Below are 26,047 nucleotides of genomic sequence, written 5' to 3'. Positions count from 1 at the left end.
GACTGAATATTCTAAGGAGGTTATATCAAAATTATTGCTTCTGAGGCATTCACAAAGCTGGATTTTTTGTTTGTTTGTTTGTTTGTTTGTTTCTTTTTACTATGAAATTCACTTCACCTTTCAATGGCAAATTCTGCATTTCCCAGATCTGAAAAGTTTTCTTCTATGTTTAACGATTTTCTCTAGCCAAATCTAGGGCACTGAGAGTGCACTCTGGAAAAATATTCTCTTGACCAAATGAATATGTAAGTGTCCACAAATTACAGGGCGAGTTACTGCATGTTTCTTGGTGTTTCCATAGGACATGCTAGCAGTGTAGGTCTTCCATCTCCTCTCCTGGTCAAGCCTTCCTCTCTAGATTTCTTTCAATCCTTTTACTTCTCTGTGAATTAGAGAAGTGCTTCCACTCAACAAGAAAAATTCAAGCCTGTAATCCACTGGCCGAGTGCATATCCTGAGAGATGGGCACGTTTCTCTTGCATGGCATGACGTAAGATCTGGGTTTCTTTTTCTCATTGTAAGAGCCGCTTTCATTCCAAGGTTATGAGCTCTTTCTATTCCACTAGACTATGCATATTTTTTTTCTGTCTTCCCAAGGAATGTAGATTTATTTGTATATTCCAGATGATCTCCTCTGTATGTTCCCCCTCACCAAAAAATTTTTTTTTTAATCTTAGAAAGACCTCCTTGACACTCTGGGCTTCCCAGTGTTCTATGAGTGAAGCATACTGGTCAGGCAAGCTGCCCCCCAATTCTCAGGGTTCTAATTGTTGGGTACTTTTCTTGCCTCCCTCCCAATCACTCTCTCCTCTGCTACACAGAGGTGGCATAAGGCTTTCTACCCAGAGGAGAGAGACAGAATGCAGAACCTCCCAGGGTAATAAAAGATGCCATAAAAATCCAGCCTGCAAAAAAGCAGATGGAACAATAGGAAAGCTCAAAATAGGGAAACAAGAGGATGGAAATATTACTTTATGTTGTCTGTTTATTCTATTTATTTTCATCGCTGAAGGGAGCATTTGCTCTCACTCTGCATCAGGGTTAAATTTCTGTCTGATTTTCCCCAGGGTCGTGTCACAGACCTTTACGCCACCCTCTCCCACTTGCATTCATGTAGAACAGACCACACTCAGAAGATGCCTGCTCGACACGACTTTGTGTGATCTAGAAAAACTGAAAGGATTCCCACATCAGGAAAAAGGATTTTCCATTATCAGATTCTTCTGGTTCGGGATCCAGTTTCCCATTTTTTAAGTGTCAACCACGGACTGCTTGATGTGTATTAGTTACCAGGACAACTAGTGTAGGGAGTTACTAGTTATAGTAAGTGAAAAAATACAAGACATCATAATTGAATTTGAATTTCAAGTGACAAATATTTTATTAAGGACAAATATGTCCCAAATATAGTGTGGGATATATGTACCCAGAAAACTCTGAAATTTAAATTGAACCAGGCATCTGTATTTTATCTGGCTCCCCAAGGTCTTTGTAACCTGAAACTTTGTTTCTAGATGTGAATATGTTGCATTTCTTCCACTTTTTAGAAAGCCCGTTCATGTTCGTTGTCTAAAATCTGTTTGTTTAACAATATGGAGAATCGTCTTGAGAGAGGTGCCTTTCAGCCTGAGGACAGATCAGAACTATGCTGCTGTCTTGATGGTGATGGGTGCCTGTGTAATGGATTTTCCTTTTATCTGTATCTGTTTCCTTTTATCTGTTTACTTCCTCTTATACGGCTTGGCTGTTCTTAGCTAAGGTCCAGAATTCTCAACATCATATTCTAGTTGGATATCTTACTATCAAAACCTCACTTCTCCAAGGATGTTTCTCCCAGTGGCTAGTGACATAGCCTAGGAGGGACCATGTACATACTGGTCATTTTTAAGCTTTGCTGCTCAGTGCCTGGGAAAGCTGGAAAGCCATCACTCCAACATAAAGGGAAATAGAATTAACCTTGTGCTTATGTATTTGGTACCAGGTCCCTACTATGATATCTCATTCGATACCACAATACGGAAATGATACCTGTGGTTGTATTTCTCTCAGTTCAAGCACCTCATTTATGAAAGAACAACGTAAAATGTACAACCTTGATATTAAAAGAGAAAAAAATTCTGACTTGGGGAACTATTACCCATGTGCATGATATGATTTACTCCATTTCTCTTCTTGCTTATAAAATATTTCTATTTCTTTGCAGCAATTTGGTAAAATCTTAGATGTTGAAATTATTTTTAATGAGCGAGGCTCCAAGGTAAGCGACTTAATTCACTTTAGAATTGTTTAGCTTATTTTAAAATGCTTGTTGTAAATACGGGGAAACAACTGCACTGTTTTAATCAGCACATTATGAAAATACACTTCAGTGGGAATTCCTTTAGGGACCACCTCCCGTTTTCCAAAATGGTGGGGAATGCATTGCATTCAGTTTAAAATGTATGAGGGGATAATTTAAAACTGCCGCTTTATGTATTTATGTATCTATAGATGTCAATATATCAAGTTTCCAGAGGAAAATTACCCATGCTTAAAAAAATAATGTTGCTACATTTTTGTTTTTCAGTGATAATTATGTTCTTTATATTAAAAAGTGAGTTGATAGTCTCATGAGCAGGTGAATATGTGATTATTCTGTATTAATAAAGTGCAGTTATTTTCCTGGGTTGTAGAGGCGAAAAATCTCATATGCACCAACCTTTTGAAAATAATTTGAATCATTAGTACATATACCAATCCACACTTTGCCATTTGCCGTTGCCTTGGGTTAGTTTTTAAGTAGATTTTCCTTGAGCTAATAATGTTAGTAAAAATCAGGGGTTATACAGTGAAACTCTGAATCTTCCAAATGGAAATGTGTTGGGAGGAAAAAAAAAAAAAAGCCAAACTCTTCCAGAACATCCCCAGTATCAGTGATTATTGAACAGCCCAGACCAGTAGCGTCAGCATCACCTGGGAACTTATCAGAAATGCAGATTCTTAAGGTCCCAGACCTATTGAATCAGATCCTCTGAAACTGGAGCCCAGTCATCCACGTTTTAACAAACCTTCCAGGACTGTCATTAAAGCTATAGACACTGTGTCTTCCTGTACACACGCCGACGCTTCATTTAAATGCAAACTACCCCTTTGCCCACTGATGTTACACAGTTGCCAAAGTGTCCTTGTTCCTGTACCCACAGAAAGCTCAAGAGAGCTGTCAGAATCTCCCTCGAGGAAAGCAGTGCATTTGGCATAGCAGTGGATACTGTGATAACAGAGAACGATGCTGGAAAAGGACACGGGTGTCGACCTTGAGAACTAGAAAGTGAACGGTTGCAGTAACTCCACCTTGTTTCTGGTCTGCCACTCCCCAGGCTGTCAGGAAGGTTCAGCAGCCTTCCTGCATCCCCAGACTGTGAAAGCGGAGATTGAGAGACGTTGCTTACCAAACGCAGAGAGATACTGAGTTTAGTCCCAGCGCTCTACTTAACGTAGGCAATTTCGGACAAGCCAGTATCCCGGAGGGTTACAGAGAACAGATTTCTCTAAGGTGGCAAGAGTCAGTCTCCTGGGTGTAGCAGCCACCTCCTCCCTACAAAGCAAACATTATTCCTTGGGCAGTCTGCACCTTCTCCTTCCTACACAGGCTTCGTATTAACCGAATAGGATGCTGCTGATTGAATTGAGGAAAGAAAATTCTAGTATTCTCTTTTCCCACAGCCAAAATGATGTTGTGATATGCCAGATGAGTTTTTAAAAAAAAAATCAATCCATTACACTCTCTGGTTCTGTTACTTCAGGGATCTTGTCGCTCTTCTGTTATTTGAGATATTTTACGGTTGTTCTTGTAATACGTCAGTAGTTTGACCTCCAGGCTGGGAAAAAATAAGTTAACTCTTTTTCTGCTCTTCTATGAAAATCATTTCAAGGACTATTTCTATATGTGTAAAGCCAAGTTGCATGAAGAGGAAAAAATGAACTGTGCCTGATTCCTTTCACTCTGGATTGATGTGTTCTCGGCAAAAATGATAGAAGATGACCCAGGGTGTCAGCCAACTTCCTTCTAATCCTGAGTCCATGGCACTACTGCCTTTACAGTTTTTCATTTTTAATTTACATTTCATTTATATTTTGTTTTTGTAACTTTTACCCGTTGGAGGAGACTATCTGGTTTTTTTCAAGAGCAGTTTCAGGACCTTAGAAGAACATCGTTTGCTATTTTGAAAGTACAATGGTGGCGATATTTTTAAGACTTCTTCCGTCATTCCCACGGTTAGGCTGCCTCTGGGGCTTTAGGAATAAGACTGTTTAAGTTTGCGGCATCCAGAGACTGACTTTGTGAAGCTGTGAAGCTGCCTTTTTTTTTTTTTCATTAGGAAACATCAAAAATAGCCTCTCTCGGTCAGTTTGCTCCCTCAGAAAGGACCAGTGCAGGTGTGGGACCTGGCCGTGTAGGTTATACTGGAGTGTGAACAAGACAGTCCAGTTGGGAACTGCTAAATGAAGCCAGTGGCTCACAAATCTTTCGGATTTGGCATCACCCTTTACCATAGAAGGCTTTATTTAGAGGAGCGTTTCCATTTCAATGGCTGAGAGATCTGAACTGTTGTCATGACCTCATTTTCATCATTTGGTGCTGGAGAGGCAGCCGGGAAATGGGTGAGCCCTTATGAGCTAGGAGCTCATCTTCTTCCACCCGTTTTCTTTGGGGACCATCCCCGAGACAGTCACTCAGTGCTTCCTGAGGATGGCTGTGTGTTCTGTGGGTGTCTGGTGTGTGGATGTGTGTGTGTGTGTATGTGTGTGCATACACATCTATACATACCCAGACAGGACTCGTATTATCCTGGGGATGCAAGCAGTTCATGTATATATGAATAGCAAGTAAACAAGGAGATCATATTTAAAAATCACGTCTAAAAAAGATATGCCAAGGATGTTTACAGCAGCAGCAAACACACATGCACACTCAGGTGTGGTGGCCAGAATGTCTTGCGACATTGCAAATGCCCAGGAATGACAGGGGCAGAGTCACCTGGGCCAAGCTTCTCTGCTCTACAGCAATGCAACGCCACTAGCCCTCAAGGATTTCCTGTAGACCAAGTCCTAAGGGGAACGAGCATCTGCAGGTTAAAAGCCTTTTCACAAACACCACAAGGAAAGAATCTACCATCAGAGCCAGCAGAAACAACAAAACTCCGTAGCCATTTCACATACTGAAATAATCAGAGAGAGGATACAAAATAACTATGGTTTGTATGTCTGAGGAAATAAAAGAGATCCTTAAAAATATGGGTGCGGGGAGATAGGCTAGACTTTGAAAATGAAATGAGGTAGCATTTGGGGGTGAGAGATCTGATCATTCATTTCTCCTTTTAGGAGATTTTAAAACATTTTGTCTACCTCCGAATTGTTTTATTTAGGGGATGCAGTCAGATACAGCTACTTTTTAATATACCTGGGAAAGGTACCACCTGCTCTTTGATGCAGTGATGTCTGTAGTGTTAATTGCACTCCAGGTACAAGATGGGTGAATCAGCTGTGAGTGAGACACAAGTGCTTCCTGTCTTCACAGACTTTCCTGAGTAGCCGGGACAGAGAGACCATTAAGAGGAACAAGGGCAATCAAGTTTGCCATGTTCTCTGGCGAATGAGAGGCTGCTGAGATTCCAAGCAGGCAGACGAGTCTTGCTGGAAGGTGGGAGGGCTTCAGGGAAGAAGGGGCATTTATAGTGCAAGTGAAAGATGAGTAAGAATTTCTCAGGGGAGGGAAGATGGTCTTCCGGAGAGAAGGAGCTTTATGTGCAAAGGTGATTAGGAAGAAGTGAGGTGCGAAGTGCTTAGTCCCCCAGGAAAATGAGCCTTCGGACCCTTATCAGCAGCTCCCTTCTTACAGATGATAGGTGTTCTCAACACCAGAAACTAGAGGCATCAGATTTTTACATAAGAGGAAAAATCAGTGCACACATCCATTTTGGGTGATTTAGAGTATTTGAGCAGTAAAATGTTGTATTTGTAATAAGACAAAAAGGGAAGATGTCACCTAAACATATACCACAAGAACAAACAAGAAAAATCCCTGGGGTACAGAAAGGTCAGAATTTATGATTCACAAAAAGATTTTAAAATAAGCAAGTCACAGCTGGTCCACGTTAGGGTCACCATTAACTGCACAGGGGTCGTGCCTTCCCGTCATAGGGTGCAAACGTCCCAGATTCCCCTCTCCTGCAGCCTTGTGCTTCCTCTCAGCTCCACCCTTCTGTGGAGGTACATTTGGGGAAGCCAGTGTCTCTCCTCCAGCAGTCAGAAAGCATCTGACGCTCAACCTTGCCTCCCCTGACCTACAGCAGCCCCTCCTGCATGCTTGACCTTTCCAGGGTTACGCATCAGCTTTGCACTCAGTCTCTGAGCTCTCCGGGGCAAGTCTGGAAGGTGCTTCTCTCGTTCTCCTTTTTAAGGCTGAGATTTGAAAAATCCAGAATATTTGTAAGAACTGCCAGTTGCATCTTGCGTAAGATAGAATTCTGACCACGAGGAGGGTCGAAAGAAACAACCTGCTTTCAAAGTTGCCTAGCTCCTGTGCTTGGTGAAGAGCGGACCCGGAAAATGGCCAGGTGACGGTCTCTCTGATTATAGGGTAACTCCCCCGATGAGAATCTGGCCATCTTCTGACCCAAGGACATCATAGCACTTCTCATCTGGGTGGGAGGGAGGATGGTCCAGTGAAAAAGTTAGGAAAATCCCTTTGGTATCGGGGGACTGTTTCTGGAGCAAGCCCTTCTGGAACCCAACTTTGCCAAATCTCAACTAAGCATCTCAGCAGCTTGAAATGAGAAGTATTGAGCTGCTCAAAAAAAAAAAAAAGAGAGAGAGAGAGAGAGAGAAGTTCAATAGAAAATAATGGGAGTAAGCATAATAATAAAAAAATCCATATATTATTTTTACTTCAAATCCAAGTGAGAATGTGAGAATAGAGTGGAATTCCTTTTTAGTTTATGCACTTGGGATTCAGAACACATTTCTATCCCCACCTTCATCGCTCCCTGACATACCTAATGCCAATTTTAGGCCAGTGTGGCTGGCCCAGAATCTCAATGACTCAGTTCACGGGGATCGTGGTAGACAGCTGGGTGGAACGTTCGGTGCCACCTGCTGCGCTCTTCCCAGCACAGGAAACAGTGACTGCTGGTCACTCATCAGCGGGAGAGGTGCCACCGAGCCCTCCATGGGCAAGACTCACACTGCGGATTTTCTCTCCTCGCCTAGTGGGAGGATTGGCCCTGATACAGCCAGAGTCCTCGTTTCCCTTATGACTTATTAAGTGTGTGACGTGGCTGAGGATGCTAGCGTGTGAGGCTAAGAGGGCAGGGAGATAACATTTATCGTGTGGGACTTTGGCCGTATGCTTACATCTAAGATAGCCAAGTCAGACAGATTTTCACCTCAAAGACTCACTCCACTCCCTAAGTTGGCAATAAAATATTCTGCTTCGTTCAAAGAACTGAACCCTTCTCTTGAGGCTGCTGATGCTATGAGAGGCCACAGAAACCCAACTGCTGGACCACAAGGCTAACTTTTCTGGCCAACAGATATCTGGGCTCCATTCTGGGATTCTGATCCAATAGATATGGTCAGGGCTCAGGAACCTGAACTTTTAATATGTTCCCCAGGTCCTTTAGGTGTACCCTCAAGTTTGGGACCCAGTGGCCAAGAACCAGAGCCATCAAATAGCTCAAACCCTCCAAATTCTATCTTTTGCCATTGAAGACTTATTATTTCCAAACTAATCAGCACATACATTTGAGAACCAAGTGTGGGCATCCCGCCAGTGATGGACAAGGCTAAGTAGGATCCTTCTGTTAGGCAGCGTATAATCTTACGTTAATCAAATAATTCAGACCTGTCCTCATCACAGATCCTCACCGTGGGAGAGAGGAAAGGTAATGCCATCTAAACCCCCAAGTGAAGAATTAATTTTTTTGTCCCTGTACCAGATAACCAGCTAGTCTACCTTGAATACACCCACAGCAGGCGTCCTCTGCCGATGAGCCCACCTTAATATTGGAAAGTTCTCTCTTAGGTAGAACATGGGCTGATAGCTCCCTGAAGACCCTGAATTTTGGAGATCCTTTAGCGACCTAGTGAGGGATTGAGAGTGAACACGAGTTGATTATGACTATCTGTGATTTGTAATTACTGTCTATTTTATTAGCAAGAGTGACTGTCATCCTACCCCAGTTAAGCTTAAAGCCAGCATTTTCCTTTATGTAAAGTTTACCCAACTCAAAGAGGAGTCTGGACACATTGCATTGTTTCACCCAGTTTACACTGTGAGCACCAGAATGAGCTGGGTAAATTTACACTGGAATTGTTTCAAACGGTTGGTGTATATTTCTGAACAAAATGTACAAACATTTTTAGGGGTTTTAAAAATAATGTGTCATTTTCTGTACTCTTCTTAGGAACAGTGTCAGTGAAGAAAAAGGATGGATTTTTGACAATGTGACGTTTGGGGGGGTTGTTTTTTGAGGCTGAAATAGCAAAACAAAATATGCCAGTGGTGCAGTAAAGGGTGTATTTGCTATTGATCAATAAAAGAAGTACCCAGAGTGTTATAAGTAATATTCAATTAGAGAAACTTCTGTTTTCTACCTGTTGACTTGGTGAATGAATACGAGCCTAATGTCTTAGAACTTTACCACATGTCGACACATTTCCCGTTTTGGTTAATAAAGTCGTCGGGAAAGTTGACAAATTCAAAGGCATGTACGTTACGTGGAGGGTGAGGGAGGGGAAATATTAATGCAAAACCGTGATTTGAACTGTTAACGTTATTAATCAGTTGATGTTTATTTCTATTCATTTCATGTGATTATTTCCTTTATTAGATCAAGGAGTTTAAGATTTATTATAAAAAAAGGTCTTTCCTTTTTTTTAGGCTTCTGATTTTTTTTTTATTTTTGAGAAGTAAAGGCTGTAGAATTGACCAATTTGAATAACCCTAAAACTGCATGGAGGAGAGATGATCTTAAAACCACACGGCATGACTCTGTAGGCGATGTTAGAAGATTTTGGCATTCATTGTTGAATTTCGTGCACACCTTTTTCTTTTCTTTTCTTCTTAATTTGCATGTCAAGAAAGTGGTTCCCTTTTTTTTTCCCTCGTTATTTCATTTTCTTCTCTGTGAAGACACTAAATTTATTTTGATCTCATTTTCTTTCCGTTAGATTTATTTTCTTCTGTAGTGACATTTAGAAAGATATTTTTGGTGTCATTTTTTTTTTTTGTTTTTAATTCTTCAGGGGTTACAGCTAACGGGTGACAGAAAAAAAAAAGACCTTGTTCACATTTGTCGCTTACTTATTGCACATTTTAGTATTCTTATAATTTCTCTAATTTGCATGTTACAGAACTGAAGCCAGGACAAGAAATAGAAATTAAAGCAAGAGAACGTTACACAGTGGTCGTTGACTGAAAATAATAATCTGCATGTTGTTTTCCCTTCTCCCTCCTGCATGCAGGGATTTGGTTTCGTAACTTTCGAAAATAGTGCCGATGCGGACAGGGCGAGGGAGAAATTACACGGCACCGTGGTAGAGGGCCGTAAAATCGAGGTGCATGTCCAAAATATTTTCCTTTTCATCTTTTTTATAAGTGTCTGCTTCACGCTCATTGTTGTTCCAGATGCATCATTGTGTCTTGTATGTGACCCTACTCCCTTTTCATTGTTTATATATATATATATATATATTTATATATAAAAAGGAAAACTGGCCTTACTTTTTTTTTCTAATTTTACTTTATGATGTTACTCTTATGACTGCTGAAAGGTGGATGGTAAAAGTGAGACAAAAGAAAAAGTTTAATCTGAAAGGTTTTTTTTTTAATTATGATTTTATTTTCCATGTCTTATAAACAATGGGTGCAGTAGGTTCCAAACAGTGGCGAGAGTGTGGCAAAATAAAACAAAATACAGAGCAGTTTCTTCCATTTTTTTTTTTTCATTTTCTTTTTCTTTCCACTGCAGGGTTGACGAGGGATCCACAGTGGTGTGCAAATTAAGCCAAATTGTGAAAGAAATAGCATTCGAAAAGAATGATTGCTTAAAAAAAAAAAAAATGAAAGGGTTTGTCTTGAAACCTTTCCTTTTTTTTTCCTTTCTTTCTTTTAAAGAAGCCAGTTTGAATCTTTGCATTCTTTTGATGACAAAGTGAATAACCAAACAGGATTTCCTGTTCAATATCTGGCCCCTCTGCATGGGAAAAAAAAAAAAAAAAACCACTAAAATTCCAATACTCAGAATCTGTTCTTTGTACCACTGGATCTCCCTCAAAATGACCACAGGGTCGTATTTGTTGAAACTTAAAAAAAAAAAAAAAAAAAAAAACCAGTTACAAATGCTTTAGTCTTTGGAGTAAGATGTTGCATATTTTGCCTTTCATTTCCCCCCCTTCGACGATAACCCTTAGGCCCCTCACCAAACTCTCAGTAACCATGGTAACTGTACACAAACCCATGCTGGCGATGGTGGTGAATGGTAAGTGGTGAGCTCCATCCGCCGTTTCACGTATTTAGTGCTGATATCTCTATATACATATATATACCACGTGAATTTTTTTGACTTGTTGTATTAAGTTTTCTTGATGCTCTATTTTTTTGGATAATGGTACGCCTGTAACTGAGTGTACGTTCTAAGCTAGCCTGGGAGGCACTGACTGGATTGAGAGATGACCAGCGCACATCTTACTCAGATCGTTAACTCCATATTGTGTTAAACAATGCACCCTCTCTTTTACCCTTTTGTTAGCTGTGACTTTAAAGCTTGAATGATCTTGTTAATTCTTGCGATGTAAAAGGCTCTTGTTCCAAGTGTTGAATGCTAGATGTTGCTTCCCAGATGGTTTTCCCCTCTTAAAGTGTTGCATACGGCTAAAACTTGTTTGTCCTTTTTTTGACATTTATGTTCCCTTGTACCTTGTCTCTCCCCTCTTCTACTCCACTGCATGTTCCTTCATAAGAACTTTATTTTATGTTTAAAAAAAATATTTATTGTTTCTGTGTTACCATGGAGTACACGCATGCTTTTAAATCTTCAATTATGCAATTCCTTTTAATTTGCTTTTACTGTCTCCTTATTAAACTTTTAAATGATGTGACATTGCTTTCTTGAAATGATTTGTAAGTTAAAATGGTTATGAAGTAAATGTAACTATAAAAATGTATGATTTTGTTATGCACCTACTGCCTTTTATAAATTAAAATGCATTTTAGTTTTTGTTTTTGTTTTTTTTAATAAGTAATCACAGTCGTAATGCATGCAACTGATTGAACTGTGGGCTGGGCCTGGAATATGTGCTCATTTGAGTTTTCTATGTACGTAGGTAAATAATGCCACAGCACGTGTAATGACAAATAAAAAGACTGTCAACCCTTATACAAATGGTAAGTAGAGATTGGCCTTTTACAAGAAATCGCCTCTGCCTTGAAATCTCTTAAGTAATTTAAATGGGGAATCTGTTTCAACAAGCCCATATTTGCTTCAGCATGGCTACTGTGTCTTTACTGCTGACCTGCTACAGAGAACCACCTGAATTAATGACGCATTTCACAACAAAAGCACGTTTAGTTTTCAGGGTAAGTGCACATGTCCTTTCAGTCTGTATAGAATAACTCCCATTTGGGGTGAGATACAGTGATTATTTGAGAATTACTTGGGTAATTTAATTTGTTGCCATTATAGTAAGTTGAAGAAAGATGGAAGTTTTATTTGCTTCTTTTTTTTTATCACCACCTCCACACGGATCACTAATCATTCTTGGAGGTGGGACTGCAGAACTTAGTTCTGGCTTTGAATCTTGGCTGGTGCTATTAGGCTTTTGAAGTGGCTTGGAGGGTCCCTGGTGACGAGTTTCACGGTGAGAACAGAATGCAGTGGTGCATTACATGTGTCCTTGTGGGTGGCTTCGTGCCATTTGGGGGCAGATGAGAATGTTGCTGTGTATTGCAGACCCCTTTGGGACAACGCATTTCTGCCCTTTTCAAGTAGAAGACGTCTCAAAATGCTTCATAACAAGGATTTCCATAGAAGTGAAGAGTTATTTAAAATGTCCAAACATTTTGATTCTTTGATCTTTCTCATAATAAATGTCTCGAGATATTTGGGGAGAAAGGCTGCTGATATGCTAATCACACACTTAATTGTACCAAAATTAGAAAGAATGTAACATAGTAAGTTAAAGTTGGAGCTTAGTGGCATATTATACCCATTAAAATGAACAGGAAGAAGACTATGAAGGGCCTCATAATGAATGAAACAATTAAAAGTAAAAAAAAAATACATGTATAGCACGATTTTAACTAAATTAAGGCAGATGTTGGCTTTTATATATTAATATGGAATTCTTTCAGTGTTAATACACACAGACTAAATTCATTCTTTTTAGTGGGAACATAATATTCCATAAAATGAATATATGGCTTTATACCAACCATCCATACTAACTGATGATTTTTTTCTGTTACAAAAAATAGTATTAACATTTGGTAGTTTTATTTTTGTTTTTTCTTCTTTCCTGTGCCAATAGCTACCAGTTTTTCCCTAAGTCAGTTTGTTCTTATTATTAAAAGGGGCACCATTACACAGAAATATACCCTCACTATAAAAAGGGGCTCTAAGGTGAAAGGCCAGAAGAATTATTTATTCTTCTGACCCATTTTCCCAGCTCCAACAACCCCAGCCCCATCCTTAAATGGTATAGAAAATTTCCACAACAGACTTTGAATGCCCAGTGCAGAAATGACGCAAACCTCAGATTTATGTGTCAGGAAGTCCTTCTTGGGTAAACATGATAGTTCTGCAAATTGCCAGAGTTAGTACGCCATGACAACAACCTGACTATTGGCCATTTTCTTTAATTATGAAGTAGCAGTTGTGTGTGTGTTACATGCACACATGTTTTCATGCATCTGTATAGGTATTGATGTGTGCTGCTTATGTGAGAACACGAAGGAAGGGAAGCCAACTATTATTTCTTAAGCCATAGGTATGCATATTTATTTTAAAGAAAGGGTTATTGATCAATGTCTTACCCAGGGACTGAAAACTGGACCTGTGGGACTTGGAGACACAATTCAAAGCTTATTCATTAATAGCCAACATTTCTAGAACATTGACTGCATGACATTATGTCAAGCACTTTAGAAGCATGAAGTTCTATAAAGAAGACGTAGTTATTCCTATTGTAAAGGTATAAAATTTGAGTCCAGATGACATGAAGTCATTAGTGAAGTCTTGCTTTTATTATGAAATAACAAAATCTTGTGGCCATGCCTGTGTTTCATGAGTGCCTCACTCCCCCCATCATCTTACAAAACTGCATTCAAGCAACTGGCTACGATAACAAAATGATTATTCAATGTGCAGCCCCAAATTCCCTGCCACATGTTGGCATAAACATCCCACATCCAAGTCCAGGGAACCATGCCTTCTCAGGTTCCAGAAATAAGGAAGTCATGTGGGGCTGTCATCTATGTATCTGAAAGGAGGGCAACTCATAGGCTTATTCTGGACTAAGTTGGGTACCTAAGGAGTGGATGGATAGTCACACAGTAGAAATGACTTAAAACCCCAATGCAAATTCTAACTGCATAAACACGGTTGGCTTCTATAGAGGGCATCATGGAGAATTTTTGGTACTCAAGGAAAGGAGTTCTCAATTTTTTCTTGATTCTTAAGTATCATCACTACAAATACATTTTCCCATAAATTGCAGTCCGACATAACTGAAAAGATATGGAGCCCTCTCTGAGCCTTAACAAGAGTCACTATGATAAGGGAGGATATTATTACAAGAAGGGAAAGAAGGAAGGAAGGAAGGAAGGAAAGAAGGAGCGAGCAAGTGGTAACTATGGGAGATAATGGATATGTTAACTAGCGTGATTGTGGCAAAATTTTATAATGTATATGCATATCAAATCAACAAATTGTGCACCTTCAATATAGATAAATGTAGTTGCCAATTATCCCTCAGTGAAGCTGGGGCGGGGAGGGGGGAAGAGAAGTGAGGACCAATGAAGTGGCATTGAAATAAAACAAGTAACTCATGAAATTCATTCATTAGCTACCTCATTCATTCTCACAAATCATCAAACTTAGCTTCAACAAAATCACGCATTCCTGGAGTCATCAAATTTTGAGGTCATCTTCGAATGCTAAAATACCACTATCAATGCCAGCATCACATCCATGTATTCCTTCAGTCAAGTTTCCAGCAAAACTTTAAGCAGCTGCAAAGTTTCCAACGATGAATAACACCGGACTCTGAACACAGTGAGACACACAGCTAGAGGACCACGATTCATAATATCGTGGATGATGCAGATTTCATTTTTCCAAGACATTTGAACTTGGACGTAAGAAAAAGCTGTAGAATAACATGTAGGGATCTGGAAACCCTCCCCATCAGAAAGCCCCACAAAAGGGGAATTGGGCGATTTCTCTATTGCTGATTTTTCCTGAAGACACCAACTCTCAGAGAGGAGTTAGGCTTTACTGTGCTTGCTGGAGATCAAATGTTTCCTCTGCAAAACAAGATGAGAACCAGATTGTCAGGGATTTCCTGGATGTTGGAGAAGCATGGGTATTGAATGTAGCTCTTCTATTTTCTTAGAGATCTTAGGAAGGATGAAAACCGGACAAAAAGATCCAAAACTGTAAGAGAGGTAGATTTTGTATCAGCTATGCCTTTCAGTGGCTACTGAACAGCAGGCAGGCTGTTGAAACTCTCCGCCTACCACCTCTCTCAAGTGGAATCTGTGGATATCATGGGACCTACTACACAGGGTATTTGTGATTATTATGGCAGATAAGATACTCAACACAGGGGCAGATGTGCAAAGTGCCTGAAAATTTTAATTACGCAATAATCCGAATAATAAGTAGCCATCTTGTTCCTTTTTTCTGGACATAGTAAGCTGAATTTCCTGATAGACATGCTAGTTTAAGGATCAAATATTCAGGTGCCAACAGAGGCTGGGCAGGTAAAATAAATAAGCAAACAGAGGGTCTGAGAAACTCGCAGCCTTTTGGGGCGTTCATTATCATTACTATAAAAAGCGAAATATTTCTCTACTAGAAGGAAAAAAAAAAGCAGCACAGGGTAACAATAAAAGATCGCTGTCATTTGGACTCCAAGCCAGGCATATAATTGGGAGCAGATTAACGGGGGGGTTAAGTGGGGCGGGGGTCCCTGGTCACCCCCAGCAGATCGGTTCATGTAGATTCCTCATCTGAAGATGTCATTTCTACTCATGTTTGAAGAGAAGCAGAAATCCTGTATTTCAGATGAAATCTAAATGTTGACAATGAATATGTATTGAAAAAAAATTGCCGAGTGAACCAGGCATAAAGGGCACCTGACTTTTCATCTTGGGGCATTGCCTCCCGCACCATTTCAATTCCCGGGTCCCTGGCATCGTCGGTATGTGTCTTTAGAAAGCAGTGGTACACTTTTTTGGAAACCCCTGTTGGGTATTTACAGGTGCTTTCTTGAATGTGTTTCTTGGATAGCCAACTCAGCAAAGCCCTAGAGAAGGCATGTGCAGATTTTTGTGTGTGCCCATTCAGACCTGTCTTTTAATATTGCTGTGGTTAACACTGGGGATTTTGGCCAGCATTTTCTACAGAAGGCTGGCAGCTGACTTTTGAGAAGCTAAATCTGAGGAGGAGAGCACTGATTTGGATACAGCCCCTTGAGGCCAGACCACACAGGGGTCTCTCTAAACAGCTCCAGTGTCTAACATGGAGTGAGACCCCCCCACATGTCGGGTCTCTGATCCATTGCGTTGTTGTATGGGGGGCCCTGGGAGGCTGGGAGCAGTGGGCTTTATCAGCTGTTCTCTTGTTGTAAGCCTCATTGTTCAGTTTAATGTCCTTGATCAAAATCTCTGAATTTGGAAGGCCTGGGGACGTACACAAACTGCCTGAGAAATTAAAACTGGGATCATTTTGTCTGTCTTCCTGACAGCGCAGTCTCCTGTCTCCAGCAGGGTAATCCCAAGGGTCTCTTCCAGGTACTAGAAGGAGTCACAGGGACGAGGGGGCCATTTGCGTGTGATTTGCATGCATTTGCATAAGCCTGAAAGAGCCCTGTTAAGTCTGAGCAGAGGTGATTTTCAAGGGCTGGATTCTTATTGCCTTTCGCTTGAAGACGGTCACCCCTAACAGGGTTCTTCTATATTAGATGTATATAAGGAAGCAGGTCATTGGAGGTTGGAAGGAAATAGAATCCTTGGAACGAGTTCATTAGAAAAAACTTTTTATTCCTTCCATTCCTTTACAGTCAAACTAAGTAAATATTTATGGAGCACCGACTGTTTGCCCAACTCAGCTTTAGATGTTGAGAATTCGCATTGGACAGCAGATTTGCTCACTTCACCATTAATTTTAATGAAGGTGAATGGTTATAAAAACAATTAAGAACAAGCAAAGGAAGGAACAAGATAAACCCAGGTGGTGTTAACAGCTATGCAGAAAACAAAACTGGGAATTGAACCAGGAAGTAGCCCTAATTGTAGAGAGGGAAGTGGCAGTAGGTAGCCAGCCCTGGGAAGACACTGGAGACCCAAATGATACAAGGTAAACTTTGAGAACTGGGGAGAGTTCTCCAAGCGGAGCAAACAGTGGTTGCAATCCACAGAATGGTCTAGAATGATCTTGGGTTTTCTAAAGGTCATAAAGGCCAGTGTCACTGTAGTTAGGTGAGAGTTAGGACTTGGTTGCCATGAACTTGTCCAGGTAAGACATGGCGATGTCTTGGGCTGGGATGGTAGCATTGGCAAGGGTGGGAAACAAAACAAGAGAAAACAGCTTTTCAAAGTCTAACCAATAGGATTTTCTAATGGGTTCTACATGGGATATGATGGTAAGGGAAGAATCAAGGAATTATTGATCAAGAATTTTGTTTTAAGGGACCAACTGTTTGGAGATGCCATTTACTGAAGGGGGAAGACTTGGTGAGAAATCCACTTCAGGGGAGGAGGGAGATGAGAAGTTGGGTTTTCATGCCTGAGATATGGTTCAGAAAGTTTCCTACCATGTGAAGAGAGCAGCCTTATTTAGAAGAGAGGACCAGTGACGGGAAGAAGGGGAAGTCTGCACTGATGTTCCCGTGGCTACCTGCGCAGTCTCATTTCATTTTGCTTCTCATAGATTCCCAGGTGGTTTCTTGTAAAGGAGATCTTATCAGTTACCTCTCTCAATTAACAGCTGCAAATGTGAGATGGCACAGCTCTCCTATGAGGGAGAGTATTGTTTCATTTCTATTATTTTTATACTGAATGAAAGTTTTCCACCGGTAGACTTGCTGAATGAGTAGATAACTGATAGTTAGATAGTGGCATGAAGTAGCATGCCCCAAGAGGACATCAGGTTGCTTTGTCCAGAGCTAGTCGATTGATCAGCCGACAGATAGATAATAGAGAGAGATGATAGAGATGAATGGATGGATGGATGGAAGGGTGGACAGATAGATAAATCGACAGGAGTTTTCTTGGCCCCAAAGAAATGAGGATGATAGAGAGAAATGTGATTTCTAGGCAGTGTTAGATATCGCTGAAAAATCTGTTTCTCTGAGAAAAATGAAAGACCATTAGCATAACTCACAATCTTTGAACGTTACATCAAAGTTAATCAGTGAGTCCACGTTCAGTGAATGGTGTGTCCCAGCCTTGTGTGCAAAAAAAGAGTTATTTAAGGGAGTTAATAAGAATGCATACAAGAAAGTATGGTGTCAAAAAGACCCTGTCTCCACTATCAGTAAAAGGAAGGGGCATAAGCAGGGTGTACGATGGAGCACAGAGGGAAGAAGAGGAGACATAAATTAATAACTTAATTATTTGTTGAATATGGCTTCATACAGAATTTGTTCACAAACTCTAGACTTATGTGAAGGACTAGAAAGAGAACATTAAATATGTCCAGATAACCCTGAAGCTTTATTTGCAACCAGTTTGCTCTATTTTCTCTTAGATTCCAGTTGACTTGAAATGTGGACATTAATCCTCATGTCCTCAGAAGTTGGGTATTTTCTTTTTTAGGAAGCAGTGAATTTCAGTTGGCCAAATGGAAGTCATTTTCCACATTTATAAAGCACATAGTCTGAAGCGTCTGGGGTAATTTTTATTTTTTGTACTACTATAGAAACTTCTAGAAGACAAGATTTGGTTAATATAGGAGAGGAAAGTGACAGTGTGGAGTTTCAGAAACCACTGGAACAACATGTCTCAGAGTTTTATCTCTTTCTGTTGGTCTAAAATGGTGGCCAAGAGTTTCCGTTAATATGCCTCCCCTGGATAATCCCCTGGAAAACTCTAGAAATAAACCAGCTAGTGTATTCAAATTGTAACTGAGAGTTTTTAGAAACAAAACATTCTTGGAAAGTTCCAGGAAGTTCTTAGGTCCATCCAGGGGCCCATCTATTGCGATACTGAGCCCCTGTCTTCTGTCTTCCTTAGTGGATCAGTAGATTGTTTTCACATCTCAGCACATCGCCTAGACCAGACAATGAGATGTCACACCTCTTCTCTCTGGGAAGAGCTCAGAGAGTTCTCCTTGCCAGAAATATCTTCTTTCACATCCCAACTGTCATCATTGCCTTTCCTTAGGAGCATTTAGTGAAGGACCTCCAGTGTTTGACTCTCAGCCCAAGGACACAGGATTTTGCCCAAAAGGCAGCCCACCTGTCCTGTCTTTCAGGAATTCTATAATGGATGCGTTCATTAAGACTTACCAGCAGGAGCAGGAAGGGCTCACCACACCCTAAAATGTGATCATTTTTTGAAGTTGTTCCCTAAATAAGGCCCAAGGAGTATGTGATGTAGTAGCTTCTCAATTTGTAAATATTCTTGTTTGTTCTTTGCTTTTTCCGTGGGTGAAATTTCTAAAGGGCCAGGATTGATTTTGCAGAAAATGCTCCATCCAGAACGTCTGGAAAATTACAGGGTTCTGTTAATCCTATATACAGGTTATTTGAAAGTTACCTTAGATATCATGCATCGATTAAGAATTTGTATGGTTCTTGAATCCTCTGAAATGTATTGCACACTTAATCTCTAGTGGGTAATTGTCATTTTCTTTGGGGTTCAATAAGCGCTTTGGGATTCTATAGAGATTCTGGGGTCATAATTAGGAAAGACACGTATAGGAATGTTTCTGCAAAGAATTCTGTTTATGCAAGCTTCCAAAATTTTTTGAACTTAATACAAAGGGAAGATGGGGGATGGATTACCCATGAAAGAAGACAAAAACTTTAAATTAGTGTAAGGGCTCTAGAAAATATCGATATGGGGGAAAAATCAATTACCACATCATTTTCAAAAGGTTCATTTGTAGCTGGTCAGTAGTTTCCATGTTATTAACTTGCATTGGCAGAAAATTTTAAAAAGGGCATAAATCTACTTTTCCTATATATATAGTTTTCAAATAATTTTATGCCTGCCCAAACTATATATCCTCCAAATTTTAAAATTAAAAAAAAAAATACCAACCTGTTTGATTTACAGTTAGTTTTCAATGATATAAGTTGTTGCATCAAATGTTAATCAAATGATAATAATGTTTTTGTATATTTATTTCAAGGCTGGAAATTGAATCCAGTTGTGGGTGCAGTCTACAGTCCCGAATTCTATGCAGGTAAAGAGTTTCTCTTTGCATGATGTCTTCTTGGTCTTTTCTAAATGTGCTTTGCCTGCCAACTAAAGAATGGGTTGCGTAAAACTGTCTGAACCAGTCAATTCCTATCCTAACAAGTTCTGAATGATTTGGGGTGGGGGGGGGGACCAAAAGCATTTAAAACTCTTTAAAAAAAATAGAGGGGAGTCATGTGAGTTTCAATGTGGTGTAAGCATGGAGCTCCTTATGACATTTACATTGATTTTGCCTCAAAAAAAAAAAGCATTGAGACTTTGTTCAAGAGCATATTGAACCAACGTAGAGCTGTTCATGCCCGTTTTATTTCAATGTGCCTGAGTGTGGGTTTTTTTTTAGCCATACGTTTCCATTTGGAGTTGCATTTTTTTCTCCCCTTGGCAAAGCAGAGTTGGCTTAATTATCCCAATAATGTGGCAGGGAGTTGGAATTGCAAAGAGAAACATTACTTAGAAAACCGGAAACGCTAAGTTGTCCCTTCTCCATGAAGTGATTTCCCTTAGCAATTCCATTTTTCCTCTGCTTCAAGGACCTCTCTCTCTCCTCATCCCTTCGCTACCACCCACCACCTGCCGCTCAAATCCACTGTCCCAGAAAACTTGGTCATCAAATCTGGGAAGAGAGTAACCCAGAAGCAAAGTGGGGCTGAGATGTTTGCTTAGCTTAGCCCGTGACTTCTGCCTGTTAATTTTCCTGCTCGTGAGCCAGGCTGCATTGAACACATGAGAACCTTAGTAGATTTGCCACATGGTTGTTGAAAAGAAGTCTTGCTTTGATATGGCCCTTGCTTTTTAATAAGGAGAAATAAATGACCCACTGGTCTAGATCCCTTCACTTAGTGATCTCTTGATATGGTAAGTCACACCCTTCCTTTGTCTCTTCCAAGATGCCCAACTTCTATCATTTTCTTGAAACTAACCATCAACCCTAGTGGATGTCAAAGGAACATAGGAAACTTAGCTACTTTAATGCAATGATCAACTTGATTTAAAAAAAAATGGTAAGCCTGGGAAAGCCCAATGTGATACCTGAGTTCTGTATTTTAGGTAGGCAAAATCCGTAATTATTCTTCATATGGGAATCTGACCACAAGCCTAGGTTATGTCCAGGGATTCTACAAGAGGCAAGTCGTTGTGTTGACTCTTATGGGGGAGAAGAGACGTAGCTCTAAGGCTTTCCATGATTATCTGGTGGGATCCACCTCCCGAGAGGACACATAGAGAGGTGAGGAACGTGGACAACACACTCAGACAGCTGAGAACAGAATTCTGGTTCCTCTCTCTACTTGCCAGCTGTGTGACTCTACGCAAGTTACTTAACCTCTCTGTGCCTCAGCGTCTTCATCTGTTGAATGGGAGATGATACTAGTAACAAACTCACAGGTGTTTCTAAGAATGACAAGGGGTTAATAAATGACGAGTGTTTGGTGCATAGCTAGCAACTATATAAATGTTGAGTCAATAAAAATAAATAAGTTAATATTCCATCTGTCTGCCATAGGGGGCAAGTTGACAGAGAGCTGATTCTGCTGGATTCTGAGTGTAGCACTAGACTAAGAGATTCTTTTCTTAATTCATGAGAAGATTAGTCTTTCAGTTCTCAGCATATCCATTCAGGGGACACAGGTATTGCTGGGGTACATTCTTGTCCAAAGCTTCAAAGAAGTGAAGTCCCCCAAAGAGGCAAGGAGAAAGCTGGGCAGCAGTCTCTGTGCGTCTGCAGGCACTGCCCAGTGGAATGGAACCCCCGGGATGAAGCAGAGGCAGGTTCTCGGCATGTGCGCAGGTGCACGCGCCTACATGCGTGTCCCCCCCCCCCCCCCGAATAATGGGATCAGGAGCAAGAAGCAAGCAACCATCCTGTGAAGGGGTAGAGTATAAATGTGTGCACTGTAATTGTAATAGGGAGGAAAATGCATTTTTCTGGCCCCGTGCAATGTCATTGCTGGTCACCTTTGGCTCAAGCAACTAGGAAAACACCAAATGTCTCCTTTACACGGGGTTGCAAACCTCTGTGCATATCTGTGGGTGCTTAAGAGGACAGTAAGACAAGAAACAATTCAGAATGACATATACATACAACAACAAGTGAATCTGCATAACTTTTAGAACATTAGCACAGCCATTCAAATGAGCCTTGGGCCCTGCCTCAGAAGTTAGATCCTTGGACTCTAGGGAGAGAATAAGTTATAATGAGGATTACTGTTTCCTGAATACGTTTATGGCCAGGCGTGGTTCTAAGTGCTTTACCTAAATTCATGTGTATTTGAATCCTCACGGTAATTTTCCAAATGAGGAAACTAAGGTACCAAAGAGTTTGCATCACGGGGCTGAGATTTCACAGCTGGTCTGAAGCCACTTGGAATTGAAATTAAAAGCCTTTGCAAGCAGATTACTCTGCTTTATTTTTTATGAAGGTTGAAAGTTATAGTTTTTATTGACTGTGTCCTGTGACAGCAGAGCATGCTACTGCCGGGTCAAAACTAGTCCAATTAACAGAAGTGAGGTCATCATATTGGATTATTTCAACCATCACCACCACCACCGCCACCACTGCCACCACCACATTCACTGGTTGTGTCAGGGGGATTCTTTTAGGAGCCTGGACAACCAAATAATTATTTCTATGAGCTGTTCCAGTAAACTCACAATCTAAAAAAAAGTGGAGCACAGATAAAGTGTCACTTGAGAAAGCTGAAGTGTTTGGTGTTGCCAATATCTGTCCTTCCTTAATCAGAAGCGTTCTCTTTTTGCCTGTATATTTGTATACGTAGGTAGACAGAGTTCATGATATTCAGAAATGAGGGGAAAGGCTGCACATTCAACTCTCCAGAACAATTCCTTTGACATACTCGGAGACCCATAAACACTGAGAATCCAGCTCGCTTAAATCTGAAGTTTCAGGCACCTGTATCCATGGAAAGTGTATCTGCAACACAGAGATGTATAATGTATTCATGTCCATCTCCAGGTATAATTACTAATGTTATCCATTCAAATACCCATGACTGAGAAGTTAGGGGGCATTTTAAATTTCCCCAACTGTAAAAATCGTCTGGAATTATCTTGCAATTTTGAATGTGCCTCAAAGCTGAAATGAAGGGCTTGTCATCGGTTCGCTGTGGATATGTAACAAGCCAGCCCTGTATCTGCCTGAGATAGAAAGCCAGGCTGATTTTATGAGTCATTGCTATATATAAGATTCTGTGTTAATGACAAATATCATAATATTCCCGTAGTATAATTATTGATTTTCTGAAGCTTATGTGGAATTAACAACCCAGCCTCCAATTGTCTCTCAGAATGGGGCACAAGAAGTTCACATATTTTGTAAATTAAAATCAATATTTTCAATTTCTCCTAAAGGTAATTTTCCTAATTTAGTGGACTTTCCCCTAACATTTATTTTCTCTTTAATTATAAAATGGCAGGTTATTGATTTTTGTATATAACCTCTTGACGCCCTGAGTGCATTTTTATTGCTAACGCAGGGTGGGGGTGGGGAGAGCAGTTACACCTCTTAATGAGGATCTTTAATTACTAGCTGAACAGTATTCATTTGCTTTGATAAATTATGACATGCACTCTCCCTCGCACTCGCGTTCCAGGGGAAGCGTTTAGAAAACTATCAGAAAAGGTCTTTCATTTGGGGTGGTTTTTCTGAACTCTCATCCAGTCGTACCTGGAAGAACTCTTTTAAGTGCTTATCCAGGACCCGTCTCCCAGAAGCAGACAGACCTAAATCAGCATATTCCATGAACATATATAAATCTTTTCCAAAGACAAATGGGTGTTTTCCTATAAAGCTGAGCAGCATTGATTATTTTTCCTAAGCTTAATCATCCTCAGACTCTTTGAGGCTTATTCTCAAGACAAATGATTGATAAGTCAAGGGGAAAAAAACACCCAGGTGAGTTTCATAGACTTTAGCCTGTGTCTACGGGCATTCATTTTAGAGTCTTAACTAAAATTGAAGATATTGTATATAGATGTATGGTATCTGCAAATATCTGTTCAACGGAATATTTCCCAAGTTATTTAGTATAATTAGAAATAGTGTTTTTAAGAAGCCTGATAAGGAGGCTTTGACAAGAATTCTTACAGTTTCCCCATCATTGTGAGAAGTTCCCTTTACCATCTAATAAAAACATTTTTTTTTTAGTGATGTCCTTTAGGGATAATCATGATTATCTAGCCAACAAAACTGTTGGCTGAAAGCACCTTAATCTTCATACGTAAGTAAAACAAAATAAAAATAAATAACAGAAGGCTATACACCGTTGTCGACATGGTACTGACAAATGGCAGATTCACCCGTTTCTCAATTGCTGGTTAAGATCGCTGCAAAGCTCACCCACACTGTATATCATATCCGCCAACTCATTTCTGTGATTAAATATTCCATCACTGGGGCTATAAGGCAGCAAAGCTTAACAAGATTCATAAGATGCACCACTTGAACACACATAACTCACTTCTGTGGATGGGGAGCTCCCCGCCTGCAAAGGAAAATTGGAATTGAGTTAAATTACTCCACGAGTCGTGATCAGTAGGGAAAGGAAAAGATCTTCCAATGCAATGCAGATCTGAGATAGAGTTAGGTCCTGGTGACAAGAAACACACAGTTAAGGCCAAAAGTAGGGAGATGCTGAGTAAATCAACTCAAAAACCTTGAAGATGACAATGGACGATAGTCTTGGTGGCACTGTTATTAGTAGCAGGATTTGGGGGAGGCAGGGGGGTGATCCTGAGTGGATACTCCTCCTGAAAATAAGAATTTCTGGCTTGGGGGGAGTGTAGCAAAACGACAGGTCTTAAAAGAAGGGCATAACACCTGGCTGCAAAGTCACGTTCGAAAATTGGTCAGGTCTTGAAACTAGGTTATCCTGGGGTTATAGAGAGGATCAGATAAGATAATGAGTGTAAAGGAACTTTATTGACTTTAAAGTAAGATAAAAATATAAGAGATCAGTGTGATCACTGGAGTCACCTGGATTGATTGTGTCCACGTCGGCACAAGCCTGGCTGTGGACCCACATGATCTGATACCAGGCTAGGGGATGGGAAAGTGGATTGAGATCTCAATATAAAGGTTAAAATTGAAGAGGATGGATGTAGCCCTCTGTGATTGCGTATCTCGAAAGGGCAGCTGTATTTGACCTTGGATTAGCCATACAAAAGTATTGGTTTTCTATGGGCTTTTGGCCACTGAGAACCATGATTCATCTAAGAATTAGGTCAGAAGAAGGTAGATGTAGGTCTCCGTCCCAGTTGCTGCCCCCATTTCACTTCACTGAGTCTATTACAGTTAAGAGAATGACCTTTAGCCACACTTTTGGAAGGACTTCTTTCCAGTTCCATCCTGCAATTTGGATACAATACTGTCTGAAAGAAGAAAGAGAGAGAGAGAGAGAATGAAAGAAAGAAAAGAAAGAAAGAAAGAAAGAAAGAAAGAAAGAAAGAAAGAAAGAAAGAAAGGAAGGAAGGAAGGAAGGAAGGAAGGAAGGAAGGAAGGAAGGAAGGAAGGAAGGAAGGAAGAAAGAAAGAAGAAAGAAAGAAAGAAAGAAAGAAAGAAAGAAAGAAAGAAAGAAAGAAAGAAAGAAAGAAAGAAAGAAAGAAAGAAAGAAAGGAAAGAAATGAAAGAAAGGGTAAAATTTGTCTAGGACCTGGGATCATCTGACATAAGTTGCTTTTCTTTTGTTGGTCACAGTCCTAGACTTTGGGTTGGGCTTGGTATAAACTAATAAAATACTGAGTACAAAGCATGCCCTGTTAGGGGTGACCTCCTTCGCATCCTAAAAGAATGTAATGAAGGTTTGAAAGGTACCTGCTACCACCCCGAGCCCCTCCAAGCAGCAAATATTCAGGTGTTCCTCATGGCTCTGAGGTCTCCCATGTCCACCCAGAGGACCAGCCTCTACTGGACTCGGAGCCGTGGCCATAAGGAGCTCCTCTTTCTGAGCAACGACCTTTGGCGTGGTGGTGTTTTGTGTAATTTACACATCTGCCAGATTCAAATACAGTGCACTTCACTGAACTGGAACAGAAGAGTCCAGATTTAAGTCCCCAAGCAAAGGATTTTCAGCCTGGAAATGTTCCACTTCAAAGGGTTTATCTCATACATCTGTTTACCTTTGCCTCCCCTCTCCGTTGCAATTCACTTTGCTTCTCTCCTCCCCTCCCCTCGTCTGTCTTATCAGATTTCATTCCATCCCTGCCCACATTTGGCCTTAATTTTTCTCTGCATCCTTCCCCGTCCCACAGAGGGAACGCAGCTCGGCTTTGATGGAGCCTGTGGGGGTTTTTCATCTTCAAACAGGATCAGAACTTGCTTATGTGCTGAAAACTGCATTTCCAAAA

The 26,047-nt window shown here is 40.5% G+C and overlaps 1 protein-coding gene across 3 annotated transcripts in view; it reads left to right on the top strand.

Annotated features, from left to right (window-relative positions):
- RBFOX1 (RNA binding fox-1 homolog 1) overlaps positions 1-26,047 on the top strand; it is a 1,384,890-nt gene that overhangs the window by 1,266,722 nt on the left and 92,121 nt on the right. For 2 of the 3 annotated variants that reach the window (XM_072942258.1, XM_072942257.1), the window contains 4 exons: positions 2,204-2,257; positions 9,505-9,597; positions 11,365-11,425; positions 19,620-19,673. In XM_072942258.1, coding sequence (XP_072798359.1) covers positions 2,204-2,257; positions 9,505-9,597; positions 11,365-11,425; positions 19,620-19,673 — 262 coding nt within the window. The remainder of the gene's footprint in view (positions 1-2,203; positions 2,258-9,504; positions 9,598-11,364; positions 11,426-19,619; positions 19,674-26,047) is intronic. The other variant, XM_072942259.1, reaches the window with a different exon arrangement.

This window comes from Vicugna pacos, chromosome 18, assembly GCF_048564905.1.
Source record: "Vicugna pacos chromosome 18, VicPac4, whole genome shotgun sequence".
In the NCBI taxonomy this organism is placed as follows: Eukaryota; Metazoa; Chordata; class Mammalia; order Artiodactyla; family Camelidae; genus Vicugna; species Vicugna pacos.
The sequence above is the reverse complement of the archived record's forward strand: the minus strand, read 5'-3'. Positions and strand labels throughout refer to the sequence as shown.